Source organism: Drosophila kikkawai, chromosome X, assembly GCF_030179895.1.
Source record: "Drosophila kikkawai strain 14028-0561.14 chromosome X, DkikHiC1v2, whole genome shotgun sequence".
NCBI classification, from domain to species: domain Eukaryota; kingdom Metazoa; phylum Arthropoda; class Insecta; order Diptera; family Drosophilidae; genus Drosophila; species Drosophila kikkawai.
In genome coordinates, this window is record NC_091733.1 from 30,265,958 (window position 1) to 30,293,437 (window position 27,480).

General features: G+C 31.0%; 1 protein-coding gene across 1 annotated transcript in view; it reads left to right on the forward strand.

Moving 5' to 3' along the window:
- Positions 1-16,159, forward strand: part of Cda4 (chitin deacetylase Cda4) — a 53,776-nt gene extending 37,617 nt beyond the window's left edge. Inside the window, exons 6-8 of the mRNA XM_017174375.3 lie at positions 9,311-9,530; positions 11,552-11,937; positions 15,641-16,159. Coding sequence (XP_017029864.1) covers positions 9,311-9,530; positions 11,552-11,937; positions 15,641-15,965 — 931 coding nt within the window. The 3' untranslated portion in view covers positions 15,966-16,159. The remainder of the gene's footprint in view (positions 1-9,310; positions 9,531-11,551; positions 11,938-15,640) is intronic.
- Positions 16,160-27,480: the final 11,321 nt, after the last annotated feature.

Consider the following 27,480-nt stretch of genomic DNA (forward strand, 5'->3'; position numbering starts at 1 on the left):
TTCTCAAATATTTAAGGCAAAACACTCACCTGGTATATATAGTAAATCGATTTTTGTGGCTGCAATTAATCTGTGCATCGACATGGCTTTTGCATCCACTAGCTCCCCTTGGAGTCCTTTTTGGTCCTGGCAATTGGTTTAGATCAGTGAGCTGTGCAATCGAACCTTCTCTACGTTCTACGTTCTCCATTCGCTGTTCTCCTTGCTCCTTTCTCTGTGTTTGCAATTTGGTAGGAAAATATCCGTAACGTTAATATGTAGATGCTGTTCGCTGGCTAATGGTTTCGTCTCTCCTCTCACTCTTTGTGTGTGTGCTGTATCTGTGTGTGACATGTGCATGTGTGGGTTGGTGGTGGGTTGTGGGTGGTGGTCGATTTTCCTTGTTTTTCCAACTGCAAATTGTTGATGAAGGCTTCGGTTGGGCTTGGCTTGGCTGGCTGCCGTTTGTTGTTCCTGTTGTTATTGCCACAGCGCGCACTGTTGTTTGTTATTGTTGTTGTTGTTGTTGTCGACAATGATGATGAGACTTTGGTCCAAAACTCCAAGCAATGGTTACGTTACGTTACAGGAAATGGTTACGGATCCAAGTCCGGGGGCGGAGCCAGTGCATCCTTGGACACAGAGTTGGCCTTGGGGTTTACAGGATGCTTTTGTAATTCTGAAAGAAAAATTAAATTTAAGAATTAATAAGGCTGGTTTTTAGTTGGAAATAAATTTTGGGGCGCTAATGAGACTAGTTTTTTGTTGGTAATAATTTTTTGGTGAATTAAAAAATTAATTAAATTATTTAATTAATTAATTAAAACTATTTTCAACTAAAATCTGATCTAAATTTTAGTTTAAAATAATTTTTAGGGAATTATTGGCATGTTTTAAACTGAAAATAATTTTTTAGGTAATTCTTATGATTAAATATAATTTTTAAATAATTTTTTTAGATAATTCATAAGACTAGTTTTTGGTTTAAATACTTTCCTTGGATTAAAAAGACTTATTTTTAATTGGGAATAAATTTTTAGAGAATTAATAAGACTTTTTTTAACTTTGAAATTTTTTTAAAATAATTTATTTAAGTTTGAAATTACTTATAAATAATTAAAGTTTCAAATTATTTTAAAATAATTTATTTTAAAAACCAAAGGCATTAAGCATATACTAGAAATTATTTATAATTTTATGCCTAATCTACCTAATTTTTTTTTAAATTTAATAATTATATTATATTTTAGTTTAGTTCTTAGACTTGGCTATTTTCAAGTGGCTTTAAAACAGTCTCAGCTAAATTAAAAAAAAAAAAATGTTAAAAATATATTCCAAGTAATTAGAGATTAAATCACAGTCTTGGTCATTTTTTATTGTATAAAAATCTGGATAAATAGATTTTTGTAGAACCTATATCTCCCCCTGAAAAACCCTTAACTTTAGCTATAAAAAAGCCAGACTATCAGCCCTGTTTGGACACTGTCGGCGACTGCATCGCCGAAGAGATTTCAACGAACGACGATAACGATGACGATGACGATGACGACGATGATGATGATGATGACAATGTCGTTGATGTGAAATAAAGATAACGACAACGTTGACAATGACTATGACAACAACCCAATGACACTTTAACAGCTCTTGCAGGTGCCTCTTCAGCAGCCCCTGTCCATGTGTCCGAGAACACACACACACACACATGCCCAAGTATCCTTTTTGGCCCAAAACTCCAAAAAGCCATGTTTGGGTACATTAACTTTCGGGCCTCTGATCTCAAAAAAAAAAAAAAAAAAAAAAAAAAAAAAGGAAACTCTGCAGATGGGTTCATAGAGATGCCACACAGATGGGCATAAAGATTAAGCCAAAGAAATATTATCAAACTTAAAGGGAAGAGTTTTAAGATATAATTCCCTTGAAGTGTGTGTTTCAAAACATATGCTGAATGAGGGTATTAATCCTGTTAACAGATTTCGTTATCAGTTTTTAATTGGAGCAAGTCGAGGCAGCTAAGCGGATAAGCCGTATGGTCTAACTTTTTTTCCTGGGTTAATTCTTCTCTTCAGTGTCAAAGTTCTGCTGTCCTGCTCACTCTTCTATCCCTCCCTCTCTCTCTCCTTCTCTACCTTTCTCTTTCTCTGTTGATGATGATGATGATAATGATGATGGCACATATCTGCATCTTGGTGTGTGTATGCAAAGTGCACTTGATGTGCACTAGACCTTGCTCCACTCAGCAGCTTCTTCTTTTTTTACTCCCTGCGATACAGTGGTAACGTGATAAAGTGTATATTACTTTTATATATATACAAAAGTACTATATATGTAAATATATATATAAATACTACAAGCCTAGGTTCTGTCTTTGGTTAAATTATAGGAATTAAGGAGTGAAAGAGTCATTTCCGAACCTCATGTTCATGTCATGTAAATTCTTGATCAGCATCAAAAACCGAGTCGATCTAGCCATGTTATATATAAAAAAAAAAATTTCTAATTTTTACCAAAATTTTATAAGGTAACCCCATGAATTTTATTCATAAAAATTTAAAAAAAAAACCTTTATATAATTTTTTAGATAAATATAATAAAAGAAAAATAATTAATTTTAAAATGTATTAAATTAATTTGTATTGAAATTTTTATCGAGGTTTTTGAAGCATATTAATTAAATTTATAAAATAATTTATAAAATAAATAATGAATAAATAATAAACAAATTTATAAAATGAATAATAAAGAAATTTATAAAATAATAAAATAAATAATATAAAATAATAAAAATAATAAATAAATCTATAAATAAATTATTTATAAATTAATAACAATTACAACTTTTTTATTAATTATTTAAGCACAAATTTTATTTCATTTTATAACTACTTTTATATTTTATTAATTTTCTTTGTTAGAACAATTTCCCTCTTTGCCAGTGTTTACTGTAATTTTTTTCTTCAAATTCCTTGTATGTTTATGCGCCAAAGAAGCGGTCCTTTGCATTCGCCCTCTGTTTTTGGTTGTCTGTTTTTATTAGTTGGTTCTTGTAATCACTAAAACCCCCTCGCCCGAACGTTTTCCCCCACATTCTACCCCATTTTCCAATGCTTTCCCCCACATTTCCTCCCTGCCAACTGTTATTGCTTAACTGGTGTTGATAATAACGATGATCATGGACAAAAAAAAAAGTAGAGGGGAGAGAAAAAGAAACTAGAAGTCAGCAAGGCAACCATAATTTTTCCATGTGAACAGAATCGTCCCCCCCCATTTTTCCGATTTCTTTTCTTTGCTTCGCCTTGGCTTTTGGCTTTGTCAGTTGTTGTTCTTTCTTTTGTTTTTGCATTTTTCCTTAATTTTCTTCTTCATTTTTTTTTGTGTGTTGCAATTTTCTTTATGAGTGTGTAGAGAGAGCTGTCGAGGAGAGCTTTATTGAAATTGTGCTGAAAGGGAGTGGTGGTGCAGCGGGTGGGGGGGGGCTTATTGTTTTTATGCCTTTGCCCAAGTCACGCTAGCTCGTTAGCCATGGCCACAGATACAGGGATATGCAGATACACAGATACTCAGATACTTAGATACACAGATACACGGATGCTCAGATACTCATACGCACAATATGCGCTGGCCATGCAAATGAAGTTAGTTTTTGGTTCTCAATCTACACAGAACCTCAAGATGAGGTATTTTTTTAAATTTTAAATTGTAATATATATATTTTAATAAATTAGTTAATTTCTTGTATATGTTAAGCAACTTAAATGTATTTATCATAGAATATAGAGGGTTTTAGGCAGTAAAATATTTTTTTGTAAATGAAAAAAAGTATTGTTTCAGTAATTATTTAAATATAAATAATTAAATAATTTAATAATTATAAAAACCTATTAACTTAATTACATAATTAATTAATTTCTATAATACCTTGCTTAAAATAATTTAATTAAATATAAATAAATAGCACATTAATAATATTTTTTATATTTTATAACAAAAAAATTTCACAATATATATTTTTTAAATTTTTAATTTAATTTTTTTACAAACAAAACATATGATGATTTTCTATTTAAATTTTGAAGCTTTTGTTATTATTATACGTACAGTACTTTGATCTAGATTTTTATTTCGGTGTAGAAAAAAAAAGAAAAACAAAAAACTCTACAGAAAAAAAAGCTATGGACGAACCTGTAGATATCGACTTTTAAAAGGACATTAAAAGAAATTGCTAGGCTTGGAGAAGGGGCACAAATTGAAGAAAAATAAGTGAGCAAGAGAATGTGTGTGTGTGTGTGTGTGTGTGCTAGGTTAAACTATTCCAACAAAAAAGATCGATAGAATAGTTTAAAAATTATCAAAAATAAAAATTAATAAAACCTATAAATTAAAAACTAAAAGTTGAAATATAAATTAATAAAAAAAAATACTAATAATAATATAAATTTAATAAAAAAAAAATATATACTAATATAAAATATAAATTAAATAAAAAAAAAAATACTAATAATAATAAAATTTAAATAAAAAAAAGATTTACAAATTAATTTAAATTTTAAAAATAAATCCAGTATATACCCTAATTTAAAAATTGTTAATTTCCACTTAAAATCCATATTTCTTTTTTTTTTTGTGATACCTTTGCCATTACTTTCTTTTCAATATAAATTTAAATTTCAAAATCAATCACGCAAAGTCCTTAATTTAATTCTAAAAAGCAGACAAAAAAGACATCCTTCTGGTATGTTTTTTTTTTTTTTTTTGTTATTTTTTCCGGATTTTCCCCCAAGATTTTTCCTCTTGCCCTACTCCTTGTGTGCCCTGTGTAATCTTACAATTTCTAATCGTTCAGATTACATGTGTTTCTGCCTTTTTAAATGCAAATTGAACTTGTTAGCAACCGCAACAGACACTGAGGAGTGTGTGTGAGTGTGTGTGTGTGTGGAATTAAGGGAAATAAAAACACAAAAAAAATAAAGCCGTTTTTCCTTGCTGGAAAATTTAATACTGACAGAGTATGGAAATGGAACAAGGCGAGGGCAGAGTTTTTAAATGGATTTCGGCAATAAAATTTGTGAAAGGGAGGAGGGGGTAACCACTATCAAAATGCTGGGTTTTCAAGGGGACTAGGGGGCGGTGGTAGGGAGGCTTTTCAAGAGGGCGAGGTGGCATAAACAATGACTGCACTCTGTCTTCGGCCACTCGCGACAAGGCCAAAGGGAAATTCATCAAATGTGTGACGCATTTCCACCACAGACTTTCCCCCTCTACGTCTCTCTTGGTTTTTAGACCACTTTTAAGAAACGGGGGCGTTTCTTTCCTTTCCTTTTCTTTTGTTTTTCCTTTTTTGGTTTTCAGTGTTTTCTTTTTTTTTTTTTTTAGATCTATGTTTTGTCAGTTTTTCTTTGTAGCGTGTCATTTGACTATTTTTGCCTCTGCCTCGCTGGCTCTGTTAATTGCTGCTGACATTTGTCACCTCTACAGCTCATCCTCCCTTTCCTTTTTGGCCTTTAAAGCCTGGGCTCTAACCACTACTTCACATACACATACACACACTATCTTATATATGCCTATGTCATATGAGCCAGTGTCATCTGAAGCAATTGAAGGGAGGTGCACTTCTGAGTGCTTGGTGCTCAGCTCAGGGTATAATTTTGGATTTCACCAAGGTTGTCAAAGTCACAAGAACGAGGTTTAAAGGTTTTCTAGAGACTAAAATTCCATTTAAACTACATTCGAAAAAGCTGGTCACTCTAAAAAATGTATCAAATTTCTATAGTCATTAAATGCAAATTAAGTGTGATCATATACATAAAAATATGTAAAGTGTGACCTTAAATGCAGCGCTAAATGTATTTTTAATCTGCCCTGGTCACACTATTTTTTTAAATCAACTATCTTGTAAAATAAACACAACCAAATTGAATTCATTAATTCTTAATGAGTTAATTGAATATTTTATCAAAAACAGAACTAGGTAAGTAGTGTGACGGCATTACATGCACTTCAACTTGCCCTGGTCACACTATAATTTCATAAAATTCATATAATGAGAATCTAACTTAAGGAATAATTATATATAAATATTATTTAGCTTTTCTTGTTGTGTTAATAAAATAATTTGAGCAAATTATTACAATTTACTTTAATTTATGGCTCATATTTTACTTTACAAAGTAAGCTGGACACACTACAAAGTTTGCCTTAATTATAAACAACTCCCGTTAACAAACTGAAATTGAAAATGATCCCATCATAGTTCTGGGAAGGATGTGTGTCCACAGTATGACAAACTAATTGGAATACTATCTGTCACAGTCATCGACGCGCATTCACACTAACACCATCACCATCACCAGCATTATCATCATCATCATCGACAACCCTGTTTTGGGTCACATTGTTGGCAACAGTGTTTGTTTGAATTGTTGGCTTTCTTTGGGTTTCGTTTCCTCACTTCTTTCCTTTTTTTTTCTTTCCGTTTCTGTTATCTTTTTTTTTCATTTTTCAGTTTTTTTTTTGTTTTTTTTTGCAAGCTTTCCTCATTTGGCCTTGGCTACAAGTGCTGGGTGCCACCCCTTTTTTCAGCTTCTAGTTCTTCGTCCAGCTGTTTGTCTAACAATTGAAATGTCATGCAATAAATCTACCCCACACACACACACACTCACATACGCACACCCCACGCACACACACACACACTCTTGTGGCACATCCTGAGGCACAGGCTTTTCAACAACTTTTCACATTTCCACATTTTTGCATGAACTTTTTGACGATGTCAGATAGTTTTGTGCCCGTGCGCTATTGTTTGAAAGTGCAGCAAGGGGGGAGAGGGGTTTGGGGGGTTGGGTTTTGGCTGTGGGCTGGGTGCGGGTTAAGGGGTTTTGAGTATGGGTTAAGGGGTCCCCTTTCGAGAGGTTTCGTGGGCGGAATAATGTAGGTGTGGATGCAGCAGGCTCTATGCAATGGGCGTGGTTGCAACGCCTACGGTGCAGCAAATGCGTCATTGCCACTGCATGTAGAGAAAAACATAGAATAACTAATTTTAATTTTAATTTTAAATATTAATTTTTTTTTGGGGATTTACGGAAAATTAAAAATAAAAGATATACAAAAATTTAAAATTTTTCTGACATAGTTTTATGTTGTATTTTTTTTTTATTTGATTTTTTAAATTATTTTAAAACATTTTTTTTTAAATACAAATAGTAATAGATTTATTTTTAATAATTCAGTTTATTTCCAACTAAACAAACTATTTTTTCTGATAGAAGTTAAAACAAATTCGTGCTCCTTAAATTTTACAGAAAAAAAAAGGTATTTATAAAATATATAAAAATACAAACTAAAGTCAGTAATATGTTTTAATATTTAAAAGTATTTTTTTTCTTTCTACCCTTTTATTTTCTGTGCACAAAGACCAAAAACGACAAGTAGTAACCCTTCGCATTCATTATGATTTTTTACTTTTCGTTACTCGTTTCTCGTAGTTTTTGGGCAAAAGTTTGACTTTAGGGCGTAATTTCATTGCAAAATATTTACACACACACTGTGCACACTGCGAGTGAAATGTTTAATAAATATAAATATACATATATACATATATATATAGATATGTATAACTGTATATTCAGGCAACATTCTTGCATGAAACGAGTTAACAGAACGAAAAAGAGCCTGTAGAGAGAAGAAAAAGACAATGGAAAAGCAAGCAAAAAAGCATTCATAATTTTATTTTCTTTTATTCATTTAAATTTTTTTTGTTTTCTTCATTTTGTTTTTTTATTTTTTTGTTTTTTTTTTCTATTTCTCTCCCCTCATATTTTCTCTTAACTATTTGCTCTTTGCGAGAAACGGGCAGCAACGAAAAAACTATACATTATTCGTTAGCAGTTTTCCCTCAAGCTGTGGAACCCCTTTTGGCGCCCTTTGAAGAAATAAATATTTCAAAAACACACACAATCAAACATACATGCAGACATGTACATATTTTTGGGTAGTTTTGCTTTTGGCATTGCAAACTTCAATTTTTTATGCTTGCCCACAAAAATTAGAAGTTGAAACAATGTTAACAAAATTGCAGCAAAAAAGTAAAACAAAAAATACATTTTAAATATTTTTAACATTTTAAGTGAAACAAAAAATACATCATTAATATTTTTTAAATAAATTCTACAAAATTTAAAATAATGTATAAATCCTCAAGTTGAATATTTTTCTTCAAATACTTTTAATATTTTAACAAAAACAAAAAAAATGCATTTAAAATCTTTTAAATATTTTCTTAAAACTTAAATATTTTCTTAAAATTTTAAATATTTTCTTAAAATTTTAAATATTTTCTTAAAATTTTAAATATTTTCTTAAAATTTTAAATATTTTCTTAAAATTTAAAATATTTTTTTTTTAATTTGAAATATTTTTTAAAGTTTGAAATGCTTGAAAATTTTTAAATATTTTCCTAAAATGTTAAATATTTTAAATAATTTCTCAAAATTGAAAATATGTATTTAAAAAAAACCGAATCCTCAAATTGAACATATTTCTTTAAGTCTGCTCCGTTTTGAAATCGTTGAAGTATCTTTTTTAAACAGCTTGAACTTGCCATCCCATCTTTTTTTTTTTTTTGAAAATTCATTCATTTCCCATTTCCTAGTGCAGTTTTGTTTTGGGGGAAATTTTCTTCTAATTGGCAAAAAGCCCGATGTGCGAGTAAGTCAGAGTCCCATGCTCGTTCGTCAGTTAGTTTCGAATTTGCAAAACAAAACAACATACACCTTGGGTGCTTTTCTTTGTGCCAAACCAGCCATTGAGTGTGAAAATGATTTGCTAACAGTTTTCCCAGCTAGAAGCTAACTGCTACATAGTTTTCTGTAAGGAAATTTTGTAAAATTTTCAACTACTGTGGGAATTTTTGTAATAAAAAATTGTTTCCACTTAAAATAAAGATTAAATAGGAAAGTAATAAATAATATAACTGAAATCATTTTAAAGAAAGCTATTTATCGATAAGAGTGATTTTTAAACAATCGATATATATAAAGCTATCGATTTAAACAAAAATTCCATTTGTTTTAAAGGATTTTTGTTTGAATATTTCTTCAGGAAAATATTAAAATATTAAAAAAATATATTTTATAAGTTATACATAATTTTTGTATATACATTTTAACCTAAATCCTTAAGTTATCGAATTTTCCCCCTTTATATATCTATAAATATCGACTTTTCTTTGCTTTTCCGCTGTTTGGAATCCCTAAATGACTGTTCATTTTTCTTTTGTAAAATATCTGCTGGCCAATTGCTGAATTTTCCATGTTTTTTTTTCTCTCGATTGCAGCAACTACCAGCAGATCCAACATTTGGGCTACGCTGGACACGAAATCGGAACGGAGAGCATCTCGCAACAGCAGGGACTGCAGGACAAGGGCTACGAGGAGTGGGTGGGCGAGATGATTGGCATGCGCGAGATCCTGCGACACTTTGCCAATGTGTCCGTCAACGATGTGGTCGGCATGCGAGCACCGTTCCTCAAGCCCGGCCGCAACACCCAATACAAGGTGAGTGAGGAGGCGCAGGACGAGTAGGGACAAGGTGGGTTCACAAGAGAAAAATGCAAACAATGAACAACATTCAATTGACATGCAATTGTCGAGGGCGATGACGATTCCTTGAAATCAGAAGCAGAGCGAAAATCGAAAAAGTGATTCATTTAAAGCTGTCTTTTCTGTCTACATGTCTCCTGCGGCTTCGGTTTCAGAGTCGCAACAGAGCCAAACGGAATGTCAAAACGAACTCAATTTTCACTTAATCGAACGGATTTCCATCTCATTTGTTCAAAGGAAAACTCAAGAAAATCAAACTTAAAGATTAATACAATTTATGAACATAAATTGCAAGAAAAAAAAATATTTTATACAAATATTAATTTTTTATATTGAAAATTTTGAAAATGAATTACAATTTTCAGGGCAAACAAATACAAATTATAAAGACTAAAATAGATTTAATATTTTTAGTAAAATATTTAAATATTTAAAATTAAAATATTAAATATTTTGGATCATTTAAAAAAAATATATTTATAATAAATAAAAAATGTAATAAATGAATTAAGGTAATTTACTCTAATTAAAAATTAATAAATAAATAACATAGACTTTATAATATTTCCAATTTCGAAACTTTAGACTTAAGAGATAAAAATTAAAGATGGAATTAATATATTTTTTCCTGAAAATATTTTTTTTCTTAAAGAAAAGCTACTTTTATCAGCCTAAAGTTATTTTAAAACCCAAAAACTAAATACCAATATTGCTTAAAATTATTTTTCTTCTCAATTAAAGGTAAATTAAATTCTAAAAAAAATAATTTATTAACCAAAATACTCATTCAGAGCCTGTGTTTGCCTGATTTAAATTCCACGTTGCTGAGATTGGCTTTAAATTGAAATTGAGTTTTGGTGGGGAAGTCGATGAGGCAGATGAGGCAACCTAACCGTAACCTCAGTCCCCCCAAACACACACACACTACGCACACACAGACACAGGCTGAAAGTTTCTGGTTGACATGACATGACATGACATCAATGTCACATCACACACACACACACAACCAGAGAGACACTGAAAGCGGTTCAAAAGCAACACCAAGCACATAATGCGAAAATCAGCCATATTACGTATACGTAAAACAGCCCTAAATCACCGATTCACGCATTTAAAATCATATCTATGGCGGATCTCTTTATGCAGATAATGGGGGGTGTGTGTGTGTATGACACCCTTCGATGTATGTATATATATCAACACACATTCCGATGGGACAATGCCGAGAGGCATTCAGCCATCTGTTGCTCGACTTTAGGCAAAATGCGTTAATTTATTAAATTTTACAGTGAACGAAATTTAATAGGAATTTCATATTTTATTATTTTCAAATTTCAAATTTAAGGATTTTAATTTTTAAAAATACAAAAAGCTGTAAGGATTTCGTCAAAAGGGATTTTTTATAATATTTTATATATTAAAATAAACTCAATGGCTAAAAGGTCTAATATGAGAGCAACTTGTAAGTGGGTTTTTCTTTCTAAAAACTAAAATAAAAAACAGATTTTTATAAAAATGCATATGATGTTCGAAAATTACACTATTAAAGCTGTGACAAAGTTTCAAAACAAAATATACAAAAGGTCCTGAGATATTCCCAATATATTTTTGAAATTATATTAATTTAGTATATATTATTATTTTTTTATTATTTAATTGTTTTTATTAATATTATTATTTAATTTTTTTTTTTAAATAATATTATTTAATTTTTCTTGTTATTATTATTATTTAATTATTTTTATTATTATTATTATTTTTTTAAATTATTATTTAATTGTTTTTTTAATCATTATTTAATTTTTTTTTTATTATTATTTAATTTTTTGTACCGATATTATTTAATTATTTTTATTATTATTATTATTTAAATTTTTTTTAATTATTATTTAATTATTTTTTTATTATTTAATTATTATTTTTTTTTTTATTATTATTAAATTATTTTATTTTATATTATTTATTTCTTTTAGGTTCTTGAAGACTTTGGTTATATCTACGATAGTTCAATCACCGTTCCCCCAGTGGCCGTGCCCGTGTGGCCTTATACCCTCGACTATAAAATCTCGCACGAATGCAAGAGCGGCACCTGCCCGTCGCGCACCTTCCCCGGCGTTTGGGAAGTGCCCTTGAACACCCACTATGTGGAGGGCTATGAGGGCGGACACTGTCCGTACTTGGATCAGTGCGTGTTGCATAATCTGGATGAGGAGGAAGTGCTACAGTGGCTGCAAGAGGATTTCTCCCGTTACTACGAACAGAATAAGGCGCCCTACATGATGCCCTTCCATACCAATTGGTTCCAGACCAAGCCGTTGGAGAATGGTCTGCACAAGTTCCTGGACTGGGCCCTTGAATTGTGAGTAATTTTTTTTCTTTATAAATTTAATTTTAAATATTTTCAAATAATATTCAGTGGAGGATTTACTAAAAATAGTTATAGTTATATAGAAAATTCCTGTGGCTTTCTAAACCCTTCTCCAAAGTGGCTAAGAGTATGATAGAACATACTTTTAAGCATATTTTAAGCATTTTCGCTTTAGTTTTAACTTTCTTCACATAATTTTTTATTGATTTAAACAGGCTGCAAGCTTTAATAAATTTTGTTCACAATATTTCATAATTTTTTTTTTTTTGTATTTTTTATTCAATTTTTTTCTGCATAGTATATATTTTTTTTATTTTATTTTTTTATTTTGTTGGTATTTTTTTCATAATTGAAAGCCAACTTTAGAACGGTTTCTCTGGCTCTACTTCTCTCCTTCTCCCTTACTCTATTCTCGAATCTACCTATCTCACTTGCACACACACACACGGGGGGGGCAGCTGGCGTTTCCTGCAGTGCACTTCCGATTGCCGCTGGCAAGTTTTATATTCAATTAAAAAAAGCCAAGCGAAGCAGATATACAGAGAGAGAAAGAGTAGACTGCGAAGGAGGGGAAGAAAGTGGAGAAAAAGAGAGAAAGCAGGAAGGAGGAGCAGCAGCAAAATTGGCAATTGCTATAAAAATTGCTTGTAGAAGAGCTTCTTTGGTGGTGGTGATGGCGGCGGCACATGTTGCCCATGTCGACAGGTTGAGCAGTTCACAAAAATAACATTAAAAAAAAAAAAAGAAAACCCTTCAAAGTCTCTTCACTGATACCGGGGGTGATGCACTGACGGAAATTCAATTAAAACATAGTCAAAAATTAAAATTACTGCGAAATTGTAACTCAATAATAATAAAATAATAATAAAATAATAATAAAATAATAAAAGAATAATAATAAAATACTAATATAATAATAATAAAATAATAATAAAATAATTATAAAATAATAATAAAATATTAATAAAATAATAATAAAATACTAATAAAAAAAATAATTAAAAATAAAATAAAATTAAAAAATAAATAAAAATATATAAAAAAAAATATAACAAATTAATAAATAATATAAATATTATAAAAAACTAATATACTTACTATTAACTAGAGATTAAAAATATCTGAAATGATGCATATAAAAGTTTGGAATGAAATATTTAAATATAAAAAATGTATATAAATTTTTTCTCAATTTAAATTTTTTTTTAAAAATAAGGAAATATTTTAAAATAATTATATAATTTAATCTTAGATTTCCACTAATAATTATCCATTTTAAAAAATTGTCTGGCTTTTTGTGGCAGCTCTTTTTATTTTTCTTTAAAAATCAGGCATTTTAAAGACTAGTTTTTCATATATTTCAATTGATTTTAATATTTTTTTTTATACTTTTTATATATATTCTTACATATATATACCTATATATTATTTTTTTAGATTTAATTTATTCCTGAACTTTTTTTTTAATTGTGCATTTGGCCAATTCTGCTGGCAGTCACTCAACCATATGCACAACTCTCGGCGGAATCTCGCCGTTCGCCTTTTCCCTCTCCCTCTCTCTCTCTCCCTCTCTCTCTCTCTCTCTCTCTCTCTCTCTCATTGCCCTTTCTCAGTCTCGTCCCTCCACAATGGCGACGCTGCGGTCAGCGTTTTAAAAAAATCACCAGGAGCTGTGTGAGCTCGGTATAAGGATAAGGAGCGAAAAAAATCGCACGTTTTAATGAGAAAAGTTTAATTTTGTTAAAGTTTCATTTTCGCAAAAATATCAGTGCAGGCCCAGGCAGTGAAAAAAAAAAATTAGTAAAAAGAAGGGGGGAGGAAAAGGGAGAGCAAAGCCAAAACAGGATACAGCGGTATTAGAGGTCGTGGCTAACTCAAAAAAAGCCATGTTAAAACGCACTACAACAAAAAAAAAACGAAATAAAATGAGAGGAAAAACAAAAACAAAAGAGTGAAAAAAGCAAGACAAACAAAAAGGCAAACGACAAGAGAGGCAATGAAGAAAGAGAGCACAGAAAAGTTTGCTAAATGAAGTTATGTTGATAGAATCGCACTTTGTCATCGACATCACTCTCTGAACGTTGGCTTATCTTTGGCTTAAGCGGACTTTCTGGCCAGCAAAACAAGTGCAAATGGGTGAAAAATAGGTTGCTTAAGACGGCAAAAGAAAACAAAAAAATGTTAGAATTTAATTATTAATTCAAGAATTTATTTTAAATTTTTATAAATATTTTATGAAGCCTAAATTTGATTTTTAACAAAAGTTATTGCTTTAAAATATTAATTAATTCAAATAATTATTTAAAAAAAATGTATGTACATAAATTAATTAGAAATTGAAAATAAATTAAATTTGAAAAATTAAAAAATTCATTAGACCCTCAAAAATATGCTATGTATTTTATAAATATTTTTTATACATATTTTGTATCTCTTAAAATAAATATAAAATATATTCCTGCCTCTAAATAGTTTATAAAAAAAAAACTTTATTAATTTTCCACAATTTTCTATTCTTAAAAAAGTATTTAATTATAATGAAACCAAGAATTTTAAACTCAAATAAGATACAGAATTAAGAGCCACATTTAATGTAGTTGCGTATTTCTTTTATTTTTATTTTTTTGTTGGCAACTTTGAACTTTTTATTGTTGCTATTTTCGGTGGCAAGTCTAGAAAATTTCAACTTAATTTTTGCTCGAAAATTGCATTCATACATATCTTCACCTGGCTCACACACCTCGTCGTGCATTAGAGAACAAGTTAAAAACTATAAAGATCTGACCTGCACACGCTGGGGGAGAAAACTGAAAAGAGCAGCTGCTGCTGCTGCAAAACTATTTCTCGCACAATTGTACGAAGTTTTTAATTAGTGTGAATGACTTTCAACATTGCGTTGCCGTTCGGACCAGAGGCTCAAACTGAAGCATCAGAGCATCAGCGGGAAATGCCCTGGGAAAAATGCGGCGTTTTAGTGTTTGCATGAGACGCCTGGAAATGCGTAAAAGAATGCCGTAAAGTTTCCTTTTTTTCGCCCCCCTCGCATCATTACTCTTTTGTTTTGGCCCTACAGGTGCACTGTCATCCGTACCCTTCTAATGAGGAATGCTTGAGGGATATTTTTAAAGAATTTCCATGAGTTTATGTTCAGGAAATCTATTTTAGTTTTGAATAAACAATATTTTCGCCTTGTTTTTATTTATTTTTCTATATTTTGTTTTGAAATCTTGAAAAAATATGCCTAAAATTATGCTATAAAATCTTAACTTTTAGAACGATTTGATATTTTAAATCCAAAGATTTTTTGTTTTAAAAAAATATTTATAAAATTATTTTAAATAAATAAACAAAATTTATTTTAATACTAAATCTTTAATTCAACAATTTAATTAATTAATTAATTAATTTTGAGATAGCTTAAGAATAAATTTCACATATATAAAATAAATTTATCATTTCCGCATTTTTTTAATAAATATTTAAAAAGAATAATTAATTAGAGCCTCTAAAAAAACATTAAAATTTGAAATCAATAAAAATGCCACCCGAAATCAGGCAACAAAATTATAAAAATTATTTATTGCATACTTTTAGACAACATTTTAAATGATTTCATATATTTTAACTAAAAACTAATTGTTTAACTAATTTTCTATATATAAATAACCAAATTAAATCAAATTTTCATCCTCAGACCCGACGTCTATATCCTGACCGTCACCCAGATGCTGCAGTACATGACCGATCCCAAGGAACTGCGCGACATTAACCAGATCGAGGCCTGGAAGTGTGACAAGAGCGTGGCCGTGGCACCAAAGCCGTGCAACATTTGGCAAACATGCGCCCTGCCCTTCAAGATCCCCGAACAGAATCTGACGGATACGCGTTATATGGAGACATGCCGGGAGTGCCCCAATGTCTATCCCTGGCTGGGTGATGCAGGCGGCACAGGTATTCCCGGAAAGGATAACTACATATTTAATGGCGCACCTGAACAAGATTCTACAGAGCAGAGTTAAATCCCTTTTTGTATACCCTTTCTAAATATTTTTTTTATTTCTGGCCTTGTCTCCCATTTTTGTTTTGTTGATTTTTCTTCTGTCCGTAAATGTGCCAGTCATGATGCAATAATGAGCAATTTTTCTATGTCCAGTTTTCTCATCCTAATTTTCACCTTATAGTTTTCCGCCCCCCCAAATAGTTCTTAAGCGAAATTGTGTCAAATTGTTCTTAGTTTTTAAGCCACAAAGTGTATGTAAAGAAAAAAAAAAAAAGAAAAGAAAAATGAATTTTTTTGTATGAATATATTGACCATTAAAAAAAATACTTGGCAGTTTAATTTAAAACTTGAAATCTTTAAGAACCTGTCGTTTGGTTTATCCACCACATAAACATCACATTGCCAACTTTTAAGGATAATCCCTACCTAATTTATTTACCCAAACCATTTCAATTAAAATGTTTGTCCACTCGCTCGTTTGGCCGGCAAAAGTTGTTGGCCAAAAATTATGGCCAGCGGAAAGTTTTTGCAACACAGGATGGTAGTAGTACTCGTTCGTCTCCTAAGCCAGGCTAAATGGGAAATGTGAAATGGGAAATTGGGAAATGTGTAAAGGGGAAATGGGAAATCCCACGGCAATCCCCCAAAGTGCCGTTCAGGTGGCCTCATAAATGCTAACTGACAATCGATAACTGCCGGACATAAATCACCGCGAATCGACGAGTCCAGCTGGCGCCATCTGGGTGTCGCATCTGTTACCAACCTCAACCCTCAACCCCCCACCCCCAAAAGTGTGACCGAGTCCACCGAAAATAAAGCGACCGCACAGTGCATTCAACTTGCAAATTGCATTTATGCATTATTCAGACGGCCCTTCGAAGCAAAAGCAAATGCGCAATTTCCAACTTTTTGCCCGGCAAATATCAACTATGTATTTAAAACACAAATTAGACACGACACCGGTAATAACAATGAGAAAAAAAAATAGAAAAAGGGTCACCATCAAAAGCAGCATCAATGTACTCGAAGAAAATAGAGTTTTTAGATCATTCTACTATTTTCGAGTCACTTAAAAATATTTACAAAAAATATATAATATGCTGTTTGAAATCACTTAAAAAATACGTAAGTGTAGGCTTTAATTTTTTAAGTTCCTTAATAAAAATCTGCAAAATTAAAATCTGAAAAATTAAATTCTGAAAAATTAAAATTTGAAAAATTAAAATCTGAAAAATTAAAATCGTACAAATCAAAATCTTAAAAATTAAACATAAGTAATAAATTTAAAAATATATAAAAAATAGTGTCATAATTAAAATACAAAAAACCAAAAACCATTATTAAGAGCTTCTCAGGTTTTTATTTCTTGTAAATTAAACTTAAAAATTATTTTGCCAAAAAGAAACCCTATTTCCAATTATATTGTAATACCATCCCTATTTCCCACATTTTTTTCAAGTGTAGGCAAGCATCCTAACAACGCTGACAATGCGCGCCCAAAGGGCGGGTGGAAAAATCACAAAACTTTTACAATTTCAACGGGGTAAAAAACGTGCATGGCGTCAAAGGAACAAGCTCGATGTGTGTTTCTACAACTGTACGTGTGGGTGTGGATGTGGGTGTGTGAGGGTGGTGTAGGCGCTAAGGGGTTATGGGCCAAACAGCCCACAACAAACCCGGGCGGTAGCGAATGGCTTAAAGTGCGACAAACAACATCCGTTGCCATTGTCGTCGCCGCTGTGATCCGTTTGTGAGGCCAGTGTTGAGTAGTTTATTTACTTTATTATTTATTATTTATATTTATTTGTATTTGTTTGTTAAATATGTTTTTAATGATCTAAAGAATAGAGAACACATTTGCTTCAGTTTTAATAAATTAATCATTAAAGTTACCAACACTATTCTCTGCATTACTTGGACCTTACCAGCACTGGAAAATATGAAAAAGTAAATGCAAAATAAATATTTTTTAATTTGTTCTCAAATAGACTAAATAGACCAAAGTATCCCGTTATCCTTTAGTAATAAAATACTGCTGTTGCTCAACACTGGTCGCTAAGAAAGTGCGACAGAGTAAACGAGATGGCAAGACAGATAAAGAGTGAGGAAGGACCAAATGCCCGTCTCATGCGTTCGTTTTGCAAAAGTTTTTTGTTTTTGGGAACAAAACTACAAACACAAGCAAACATGGGCTTTCACACAGACACAAACACACACACACACACACAGAGATTGGGAAGGAAACAGGACATGAAAGTGCATTCATTGCTGCTGTTTGCCCAGTGTGTGTGTGTGTGTGTGTGTATGAGTGTGTTCTGGCAGCAACTTCTAGCCCCAAAATGAATGAATAAAGTTAGTCAGACAAATTGCATTTCCCCGAAAATATTATCCCAAACAAGTAATTGAAAATTTGTTGCTCGTATTTATGCTCCCCCTTCGCCTACAGAGTTGAGTGTATTTTATCAACATCTATTTTTATAGATCTATATGTGATCGCTTGTTATGGAGATCCTGAAGGAGATTAACGACCTGTATATTTAATCGATAACTTCCATTAAAGATAACCACTGACTAAACTATTGATTATGAATATAGAAAAATTAAAACAGTAAAAACTAGATTAATTTATTCTTAAGTTTAAACCGAATGCCACTCTTTATAAATATCATTTGGAGCTTGGACCTTAATCCTCAAAGATTTAAAATTACATTTGATCGATAATCGATAACATCCATTAGAGATGCGACACCACAGACTGAACTACAGTTAACCTATCGATATAGGAAGCTTAAAACACTATAGATTGAATAAAACATAATGCCTCTTTAGCCTTCATTTGATTTATACGAATTTTTTGTTCTTTAATTTCTTTTTGGGGGACCAAAAGAGGAACCTGCAGCTGTAATAGCAAGTGCTTAAAGTTCAAAAGTTTCAAGTTTATCAGCCATTTTGGCGTGTTACTCATTTCCCAGGGCCCCATTGCCATGACTCATTCGGCAACTTTTCCGATCATATGTTTCGCCAAGTGTTTGATTTAATGGAAAGTGCAACTTTTCGCTCTGCAACTGTGTGTGTGCCGAGGATGTGTGTGCCTTCTTTCTACACGTACGCATATTTTGCAAACTGCACTAAATTAAGGTAACTCTATGCGGTGGGCACCCCTCTTCGCCGCCTTTTTACCCCATTTTTTTTTTTTCTGCCACAAGCCAGCACCTCCTTTTGGCCACGTTCACTCTTTCTCTCTGCTTAAAGTGTTGGCCCGGACTAAGCCAAAAAACTAACTTACACCTAACTAAATGACAAAGTTTTGTGAGGACACCGTACACACACACGAACACCTGGAATTTGCGGGAAGTGGGGATAATATAAGGTAAACATTTCTTTCTATGCATATGCGAGCAGCTTGCGCGTGTGTGTTTGCATGTGTCTGTGTTACCACATGGATGCCAAAAGGCACGCGCCCACTCACACACACACACACATTCGCGCACATATGGAAAGAGGAGTAGGAAAAGCATACACTGCAGAAAAAAAATAAAAATAAATATAAAAAATATAAACAAAAAAACAATAAAACAAAAAAATAAATAAAACGAGAATATAAATAAATAAAAAAAAAAATTAAATAAAATATAAAAATTAAAAAAATTATATATTAATAATAAAATAATAATTTAATAATAAAAATTAATACAAAATATTTTTAATATTAAAAAAATATTTATATTATCAATCTTGAATTTAAAATTTGTTAAATAATTGTTTAATTAAAATTAATTCTTAGTATGTTTATTTAAATCCATGAATAATACTATTTATTTATTTATTTTAATTTTTAAGTCCATGAAAAAAATTAATAAAAAATCCTATAATTTTTAATAATAATTATTTAAGACTCCTACAGCTTATAAATACACACAAAATATTTATCTTTTTGTTTATAAATACATATAAAATAATTCTAATTATTAAATTATATTATACAAATTTTCTGGCAGTGCATGTGGCTTGTTGAAATGCTGAATGCTGCGACTCGTCTGCTACTCTCTTTTTTTACCTGGTGGCTACTACTTTTGCCACTACTTTAACCGCATAAACGAATGCTCAGAGCGGTCGGGCAACTGTCTCTGTCTCTGTGTGTGTGTGCTGTGCGTGTGTGTGTGTGTGAAGAGAGGGGGCGTGGCTATAGACGCCCACGGACGTGCCAGTTACTGTTACCATTACCGGCGAAGCTGATGCTGCTGCTGCTTGTTGGTGTCAGGTAACCGGATGGCCGTGTTTTGGTTTTTTGTTATTTGCGCGACACTTGCACACAGATACAAATACACACACGCACACACACACACAGACATGCATTTACCGTTGTAACAGCCATTTTTACACATTTACAAGTTGCCACTTTATATTGCATAATATTACCAAGTCTCTACATGTGCCATCTGACTTTTTAACGACCCCCACATCCTTTTCCCACTTTCTTTCCTGTCTTTTACTTTTTTTATTTTTTTTTGAGGATTCTAATTTTTGGTCAACATTTTGTAAGGACTTTATAAAATATAGTTAATATATTTTTTTATTCATACTGTGATTTAAATATTATTTATGTTTAATTTTATTTTTTTTTTTACAAAATATTAACATAATAAAAAAATATTTTTAGATTTTCATAAAATATTTTGTATTAAATTAATTTATTTTATTTTATTAATAATTTTTAATATAATTTTAAAATTATTTAATTTAATTTTTAATTTTAATTTTTAACTTAATTTTGATTATTTTTGATAGTTTTATGGATATATTTTTTTAAATAGAGTTAATATTTTATTATATGCTTAATTATTTTATTTATAATACGTATTATAAATTAATATTATGACCTCTATTAAGTCTTTTACTTAATATAATTTCCACATTTATTAAAATATTTTTTGTACAATCTTTTAAGTTATCATAAATCATAAATTATAAAGTTCTAAGAAAGAGTACACAGAAAATTCTTTTTATTTTTTTAAATATTTTCCCCACCCCATTTTTTTTAAATGTGTGTGTGTCAAGTAATTCAATAATTACGCTCTTGACATCATATTCATGTGGCATTTTCCGGCTGTGCTTATGTATATATGTATGTATGTGTATATGTGAGCGGCTTGAGAGTTGTGGCTGGAAAAGTCACACGCCGCTTAACAATTAACCCGTTGCCTTTTGTCACGCCCCCTTTGCAAATACACACACACACACTGGCACGTGACATTGCGGTTGAGCAAGAACATTCAAAAAAAAAGAGAAAAATCCCAAAAAGAGGTGAGAGAAAGCCAAAGAAAGTGGCAGAAATGAGTGTGTTTATGTGTGTGTGTGTGTGTGTGGTGTGTGCTCTCATATTTGTCAGTTTGCAACAGTTATGCAATTTACATAGCAATTAAATTGGGTTTCCCAAGTTAAAGTTTGTCAAAGGGAAAAGGCAAGAAAAAAGGAAGATTTGCAAAGGGATTGGTATATATAAATATACATATGTATTTAAATAAATATATATATATATTTAAATAAATATATATATATATATATATATATATATTATAAATAAAGTTTTCATTATTTTGTTTGTCTTAGGCATATATATTTATAATTTATATTGTATAAGATATTTTATACAATTTAAAAGTAATGTTTTTTTTTTAATTTTCTAAAAAAAAATATTTTTATCTAATTTTATTTTTTCATTTTATTTTTTTGTTTATATCTCCTTTTTAATTCTAAATTCTTTTCTTGTTATATATATTTCTTAGACGATTAACAATTGCCTTTTAAGTACAGCCACGCCCACTTGGTGTGGGTATCCTGGTTATTTTCTACTTTTCTTTGTGGAAATGGAGATGGAATGGAGTCCTGCCAGCAGCAACAGCTCAGATTTAGGGGAAAGGGAAACCCCCCAACCGCCCCCTGCCTCCGTAAAGCAACAGAAAATCGATTAACATGGATTTAATGGTCCCGATTCCGGCAATAACAGTGTTGTCAACATTTTAAAATATTTAACTTTCTATATTTATAAATAAATTTAAGTAAACTTTAAATTTTATTTATTTACTTATTTTTTAGTATATTTTTTATATTCTTTAAATTTTAAGCTAGCTTTGTGACAACAACAACACTGCTCAGGGCTTTAGACTTCAACTTTTTGCCACGCTTCAGAGACAAATCCCGTGATTTCCCTTCAGCCAGGAACTTCCGGTGTAAATGAGCCAACATCTGGGGTATCCTTGGGCCTCCTCAAGCGTGATTCGTGAGGGAAAAGTCCTTCGGGGGGGGGAGGGAAAGGGGGCGGCATTAATTGTGACAGATTTGCGCCATCAGCATCTCAAACAAATCGCTTTAAATTTTCATCCTTTAAAGTCGGAAATGGGATATTAATGCATTCAAAACGCGGCGTCAAGGCGGCATTTGTAATTGACTTGGCATTTCTAGGGGGGGGTGTGTGTGTGGGGGTTAAATGCCATTTGATTGCCTTGGAAGGAAAGCAGGCTAATATTTTAATATCACTTAGATTTTCATTTATATCTTTTTGTGTATTTGAAAAAGCTCAAAAGCCATGGCTTCGATTTATTGATTTAATTGCAAAAATCTAAACCCCACCTTCCCCCTTCCCTTCAGCAAAAAATAATATTTGTAAATCAAATTTTCCACACATTTTCCCAACCCACACCTGGTCTAATTGAAAATGCAAATTACAATTGAACACGAGCTGGAAAATAATAATTAAAAAGGAAAACAGCGCAAAAAAAAATATGGAAAGCTAACCAAAAAGGAAAGTGGAAATGGAAAATTGGTAGGGGAAAATTACAATTACCCAGGTAGATTTTTATTAAAAATGTGTGTATACTTTAAGAAAATTTAATCAAAGGAATATATTAATAAATATAAATATTTAAATAAGGACTAAACTATAGTGAAATAAAATTTTGTTTATAATTTAAGGAAATTTACAAAAAAGAAATTTTAAAAATTAAAAAAAAATATATATTAATAAATATATTAAAACAAAGACGGAAATATATTTATTATATTTAATGAATAATTTTTTTATATAATTTTAAATTTCTTAGATTTAATTTTTAATTTAAATTAATTTATTTTAAAAATTTGAGTATAATTTAGGGAAATTTAAGCCAAAAAAAAAAGTAATTTTAAAAAAAGATAGAAATATACTTCAATAAAATGTTGTTTATAATTTCAGGAAATTAAAATAAAGAAATTTAAGTACAGAAATATTTTAATAAATATTTTAAAACAAAGTCTGAACCATATTTAAATATTTACACACATATATATATATATTTATATATATTTACAATTCCAGTTTTTTGCCATAAAATTCAGTTTTTGCTTTTTGACAAATTGCCATCGATACAGAGGGAAATGCGGAATTTGAGGGTTTAGTTTTAGTTTTATTATTCATTACCAATGCAAATCGTTTTGTAAACGAAAAACTCAACCCTCTCTCTTTCTGTCTCGTTGGCAATCGAAACAGTTAAGCCCAAAAAAAATATATATAAAAAAAGGGCAACTGAAAAAGCTATAAATATTTTACGCTGAATAGACAGATTTAGAAAATAAATCGAAAAATTGTAGAATATAAAAATACATACAAAAAATACAACAAAAAAAATAGCTACATATGGTATATATATTTTTTAAAATATATAGAAAAAAAAATCAAAATAATAAAGTAAATATTTAAAACAAGCTCAAAATAGTATTGCCTTGATGTTTATGTCAAATTATTTATGTATCTGTGAAATTTATAAAATATAAAGTTCCAAAATAAATTATTTTTAATATTTAATATTTATAAAATATTTTTGCCTTATTACAAATTTAAAGCTAGGTATCATAATTACTAAAACAATCTTTATCGATAAATTTTCTATAATTTTGATATCACAAAGACAGTTTAAAGCTCCGTTATATTTAAAATAACTTTAGGATTGTTAAATTTTCCATAATTTGGTTATATTTATATTTCATTTATATTTAAATACTTCAGTATTTTTAAATATTCGATAATTTCGATATATTTATATTCAATTTATATTTAAACACTTTAGTATTTTAAAATTTTCGATAATTTCGATATATTTATATTTAATTTATATTTAAATACTCTAGTATTTTAAAATTTTCGATAATTTCTATATCACAAAGACAGCCTAAAGCCCCCGTTATATTTTAACCAGCTAGTACTTAGACCTAATTACCAATTGTAGTCGCTCAGAAAACCTAATTTATAGGCCGTTTTACACAATTCGAGGCCTAAAACAAAAAAAAATTAAATAACAGAGAAAGAGAGCGAGCTTGGCACATGCTAACGCGAAATATTTATTTATGCAGCATTGATTTGACAATAAACATGGATGCGACTAAAAACAACAACAATTTCCCCCCCCCCCCCCCCCCCACACACACACACGCACAATGGATTACCTCCCCCCACCAGGAAAAACCACAAAGGAGGATCAAGAGCGCCTGCTAATGACAGGACATTCGTGCTAACCCACCGCTGACTACTGGCTGGCATTCAAATTAAATTAAATTAAATAAGCAAGGCCATTCGAAATGTGTTATCATGCTAAACACATGGCCATTTACTGCGAATATTTCACCAAAAACAAACCAAATGAATTCCATTCAGCTGTGTATCTGTGCGGGAAAGTGAATAAACATTTTAAGGCAAGTGTGTGTAAATATTTAATATTTACCTCAATTTTAAATGATTTAAACAAATTAATGAGGAAGGGAGTATAATGTTTATTATTTCAAAATTAAATCTGTTGATCTCCGAGGTTAATGCAAATAACCTTTCCAGTTTCATTCATTGTTTTGCTGTTGCACCAACTTAACCCCCTTTTGGGGGCCCCCGCTTAACCCCTTTGTGCCGGTATGCGTGACTCAATGCCTGTTTGTAGTCTGATGCAGATTGGCTCTGGCTACGGAAGAACGTCAGCGGATGTTTAGCGCATTGCAAGTGGGACAACGCCATCGCCCACAAAACCCACTTTCGCACAACACGCACACACACACACTTCCCAAAAACACACATCTGCCACGCCTCACGCATCTCAGTGCTGCCTAGGGATGCATATCGAAGTGCTTTTGATATTATATGATAAGTATATCAATATTGTATCAACAATATTTTAATCTTTAATTTCTGGAAATTTTAAATATCGAAAAATATCGAATTTAATTATAATTATATCGATTTTATCTATAAAATATATCATATAAATATTATTTCATTTATTTGTATTTTTTTTAATATTTCTTTTAAACAAAATCCTTGATAATTTTGGATTTATTAAAAAAAATATCGATATTAAACGATAAAAATATCGATTAAAATATTTTGGATGTATGCATATCGATTCAAATCGAATTTAGTAATTTATCAATACTTAAAATAATAAAAAAAAATTTGTTTATATTCAAAAATATATTTTTTAATTGTGTTATTTATTTATCGATAATATATATTTAAAACTAAGCTTTTCATCACCTCCTTATATTTATATCAAACAATAAAAATTAAAAATTTATTAAGGATATTTGCTATATTAATTAAGAAATTCTAATTATAATTAAATTATAACATAAATCAATATTTAAATATAATATCGATTAATATGGTTTTAATATCGATAAATTAGGTATATATCAAAATTTATAGGAAAACTTCACTCATTTAATATTAAAATTTATACATAAATATTTTCAACACCCAGCTTCATCTGGAAAAACCCCAGTTGAGCATCACGATTCGGAAAATGCGGGAAAAGCGCAGTCGGACAGTGCGACGACACCCCGGGGGCAATGCAAATATATGCACATGTTGACATAAGTACATGCAAGCCGACGCCGGCCACCAAATGACGAGGCCAATGGAGTTGATAGAACCAACTAAGATGCCTTCGCATCTGCCAGGCGTTGGTGTTGGCGACGCCGGCGCCCCCATAGCCCCTCAACCCCTCAGTCCCCCGCTGTACAAACACCAAAACATCACGCAGGCTACCCCGAAACGGAGGTGAGGGGGTTACGAGTCTAGCCAACCTCCTTCGCATATCATTCACACACACACCCGCAGCCGCAGGTTTATGCCACAAAAATTGAGAATTAAATACAAAAATATATATATATATAAATAATAATAATAATTAATTAAGTGCCTAAACAGAAATTAAAATTTTTTTTTTTAATTGCAATTCACATAGAAATAGGAGGTTAAGATTAAATATTTTGCTTTAAGTTTTATTTAAAAATAAAATTAAACTATTTTAAAAATAAATATAATATATTTAATAATTTTTATAAATTTTATGCTTGAGTAAATATTTTCTTTACTGGAAAAATAAAGAAATTGAGTAACTATATAATTATTTTATCATTTGAATTATTTAATACTAAATTAAATTATATTATTTAAATAATTATATATTTGTTATTAATTTATAAATAATAATTATTACTTTATATACTCTATCTTTATTTTTTTATATTTATAGAATAATAATTATAATTTATAAATATTTTTAATACTTAAAATCCAAATAAAATTCTTAAAACTAAATTAACATTAAATATTACATTAAAAACCCACACTAAAATCTCCACAAAATCACCCACTCACCTAATACCAATTTCCAATTTATAAAGCTAATTATATGACGGTGTAAACAAGGGCCTGGGCGACCGTGACATGTGATGATGGGCTGTGCGAAGGAAGGAAGCCTTTGAGCCTTGAGGTCACTGCAAATGCGTGACGCGTGAAAATTCGTCAAATGCAGGCCAACTGACATGGATGGCTGAGGTTCGGGCATGGGATCCGGCACATCCTTGTGCTACCCGAGGACTCGCCGCCACCTTGCTGCTTAAATATGCACAAAGACTCACGCATGGCCAAAAGCCCGGCAAGATGTGCCCGGCCATGTGAATGGAAATGGAAATGGGGGGGGGGAGGGGGGTAGTGGGAGTAAGTGTGGGTGTGGCTATAGGGGCGTGGCTCAGCAGGCAACGAGTTGCCTGTCAACTGATTAAGCATGGGGCCAAGGCAGCTCTGAAGAGTACCCAGGACCAGGGACTAAGGACCAAGGACCAAGGACCAAGGACCCAGGACCAGAGGCCAAGCACACACACCAAGTGCCTGGCCAGTACCCAAGGATCCCATGTGAGTGGCTGTCATCGCCGCGAGTCAGGGGCATTCATATGGTAACAAGCGATTCACACCACTTGAATTGCAATTAAAAGCCAGAGGAGGACCCTAGGAAGAATATCCTTACGAATCGTATGCCTTTGCCCATAAATCAAGGCCTTTTATCTGGGAATTTATATGCTCTTCTTGAGTGAGAGAGAGAGAGCTTGCTGGGAAAATTGAATAAACCCAGGGAAAATATATAGAAAATAATAATATATGTAAATCTTTAAGAGCTAACTAATACTTAAAAAATGAATATAAATTATTTAATAAATTAGAAATTATTTTAAAA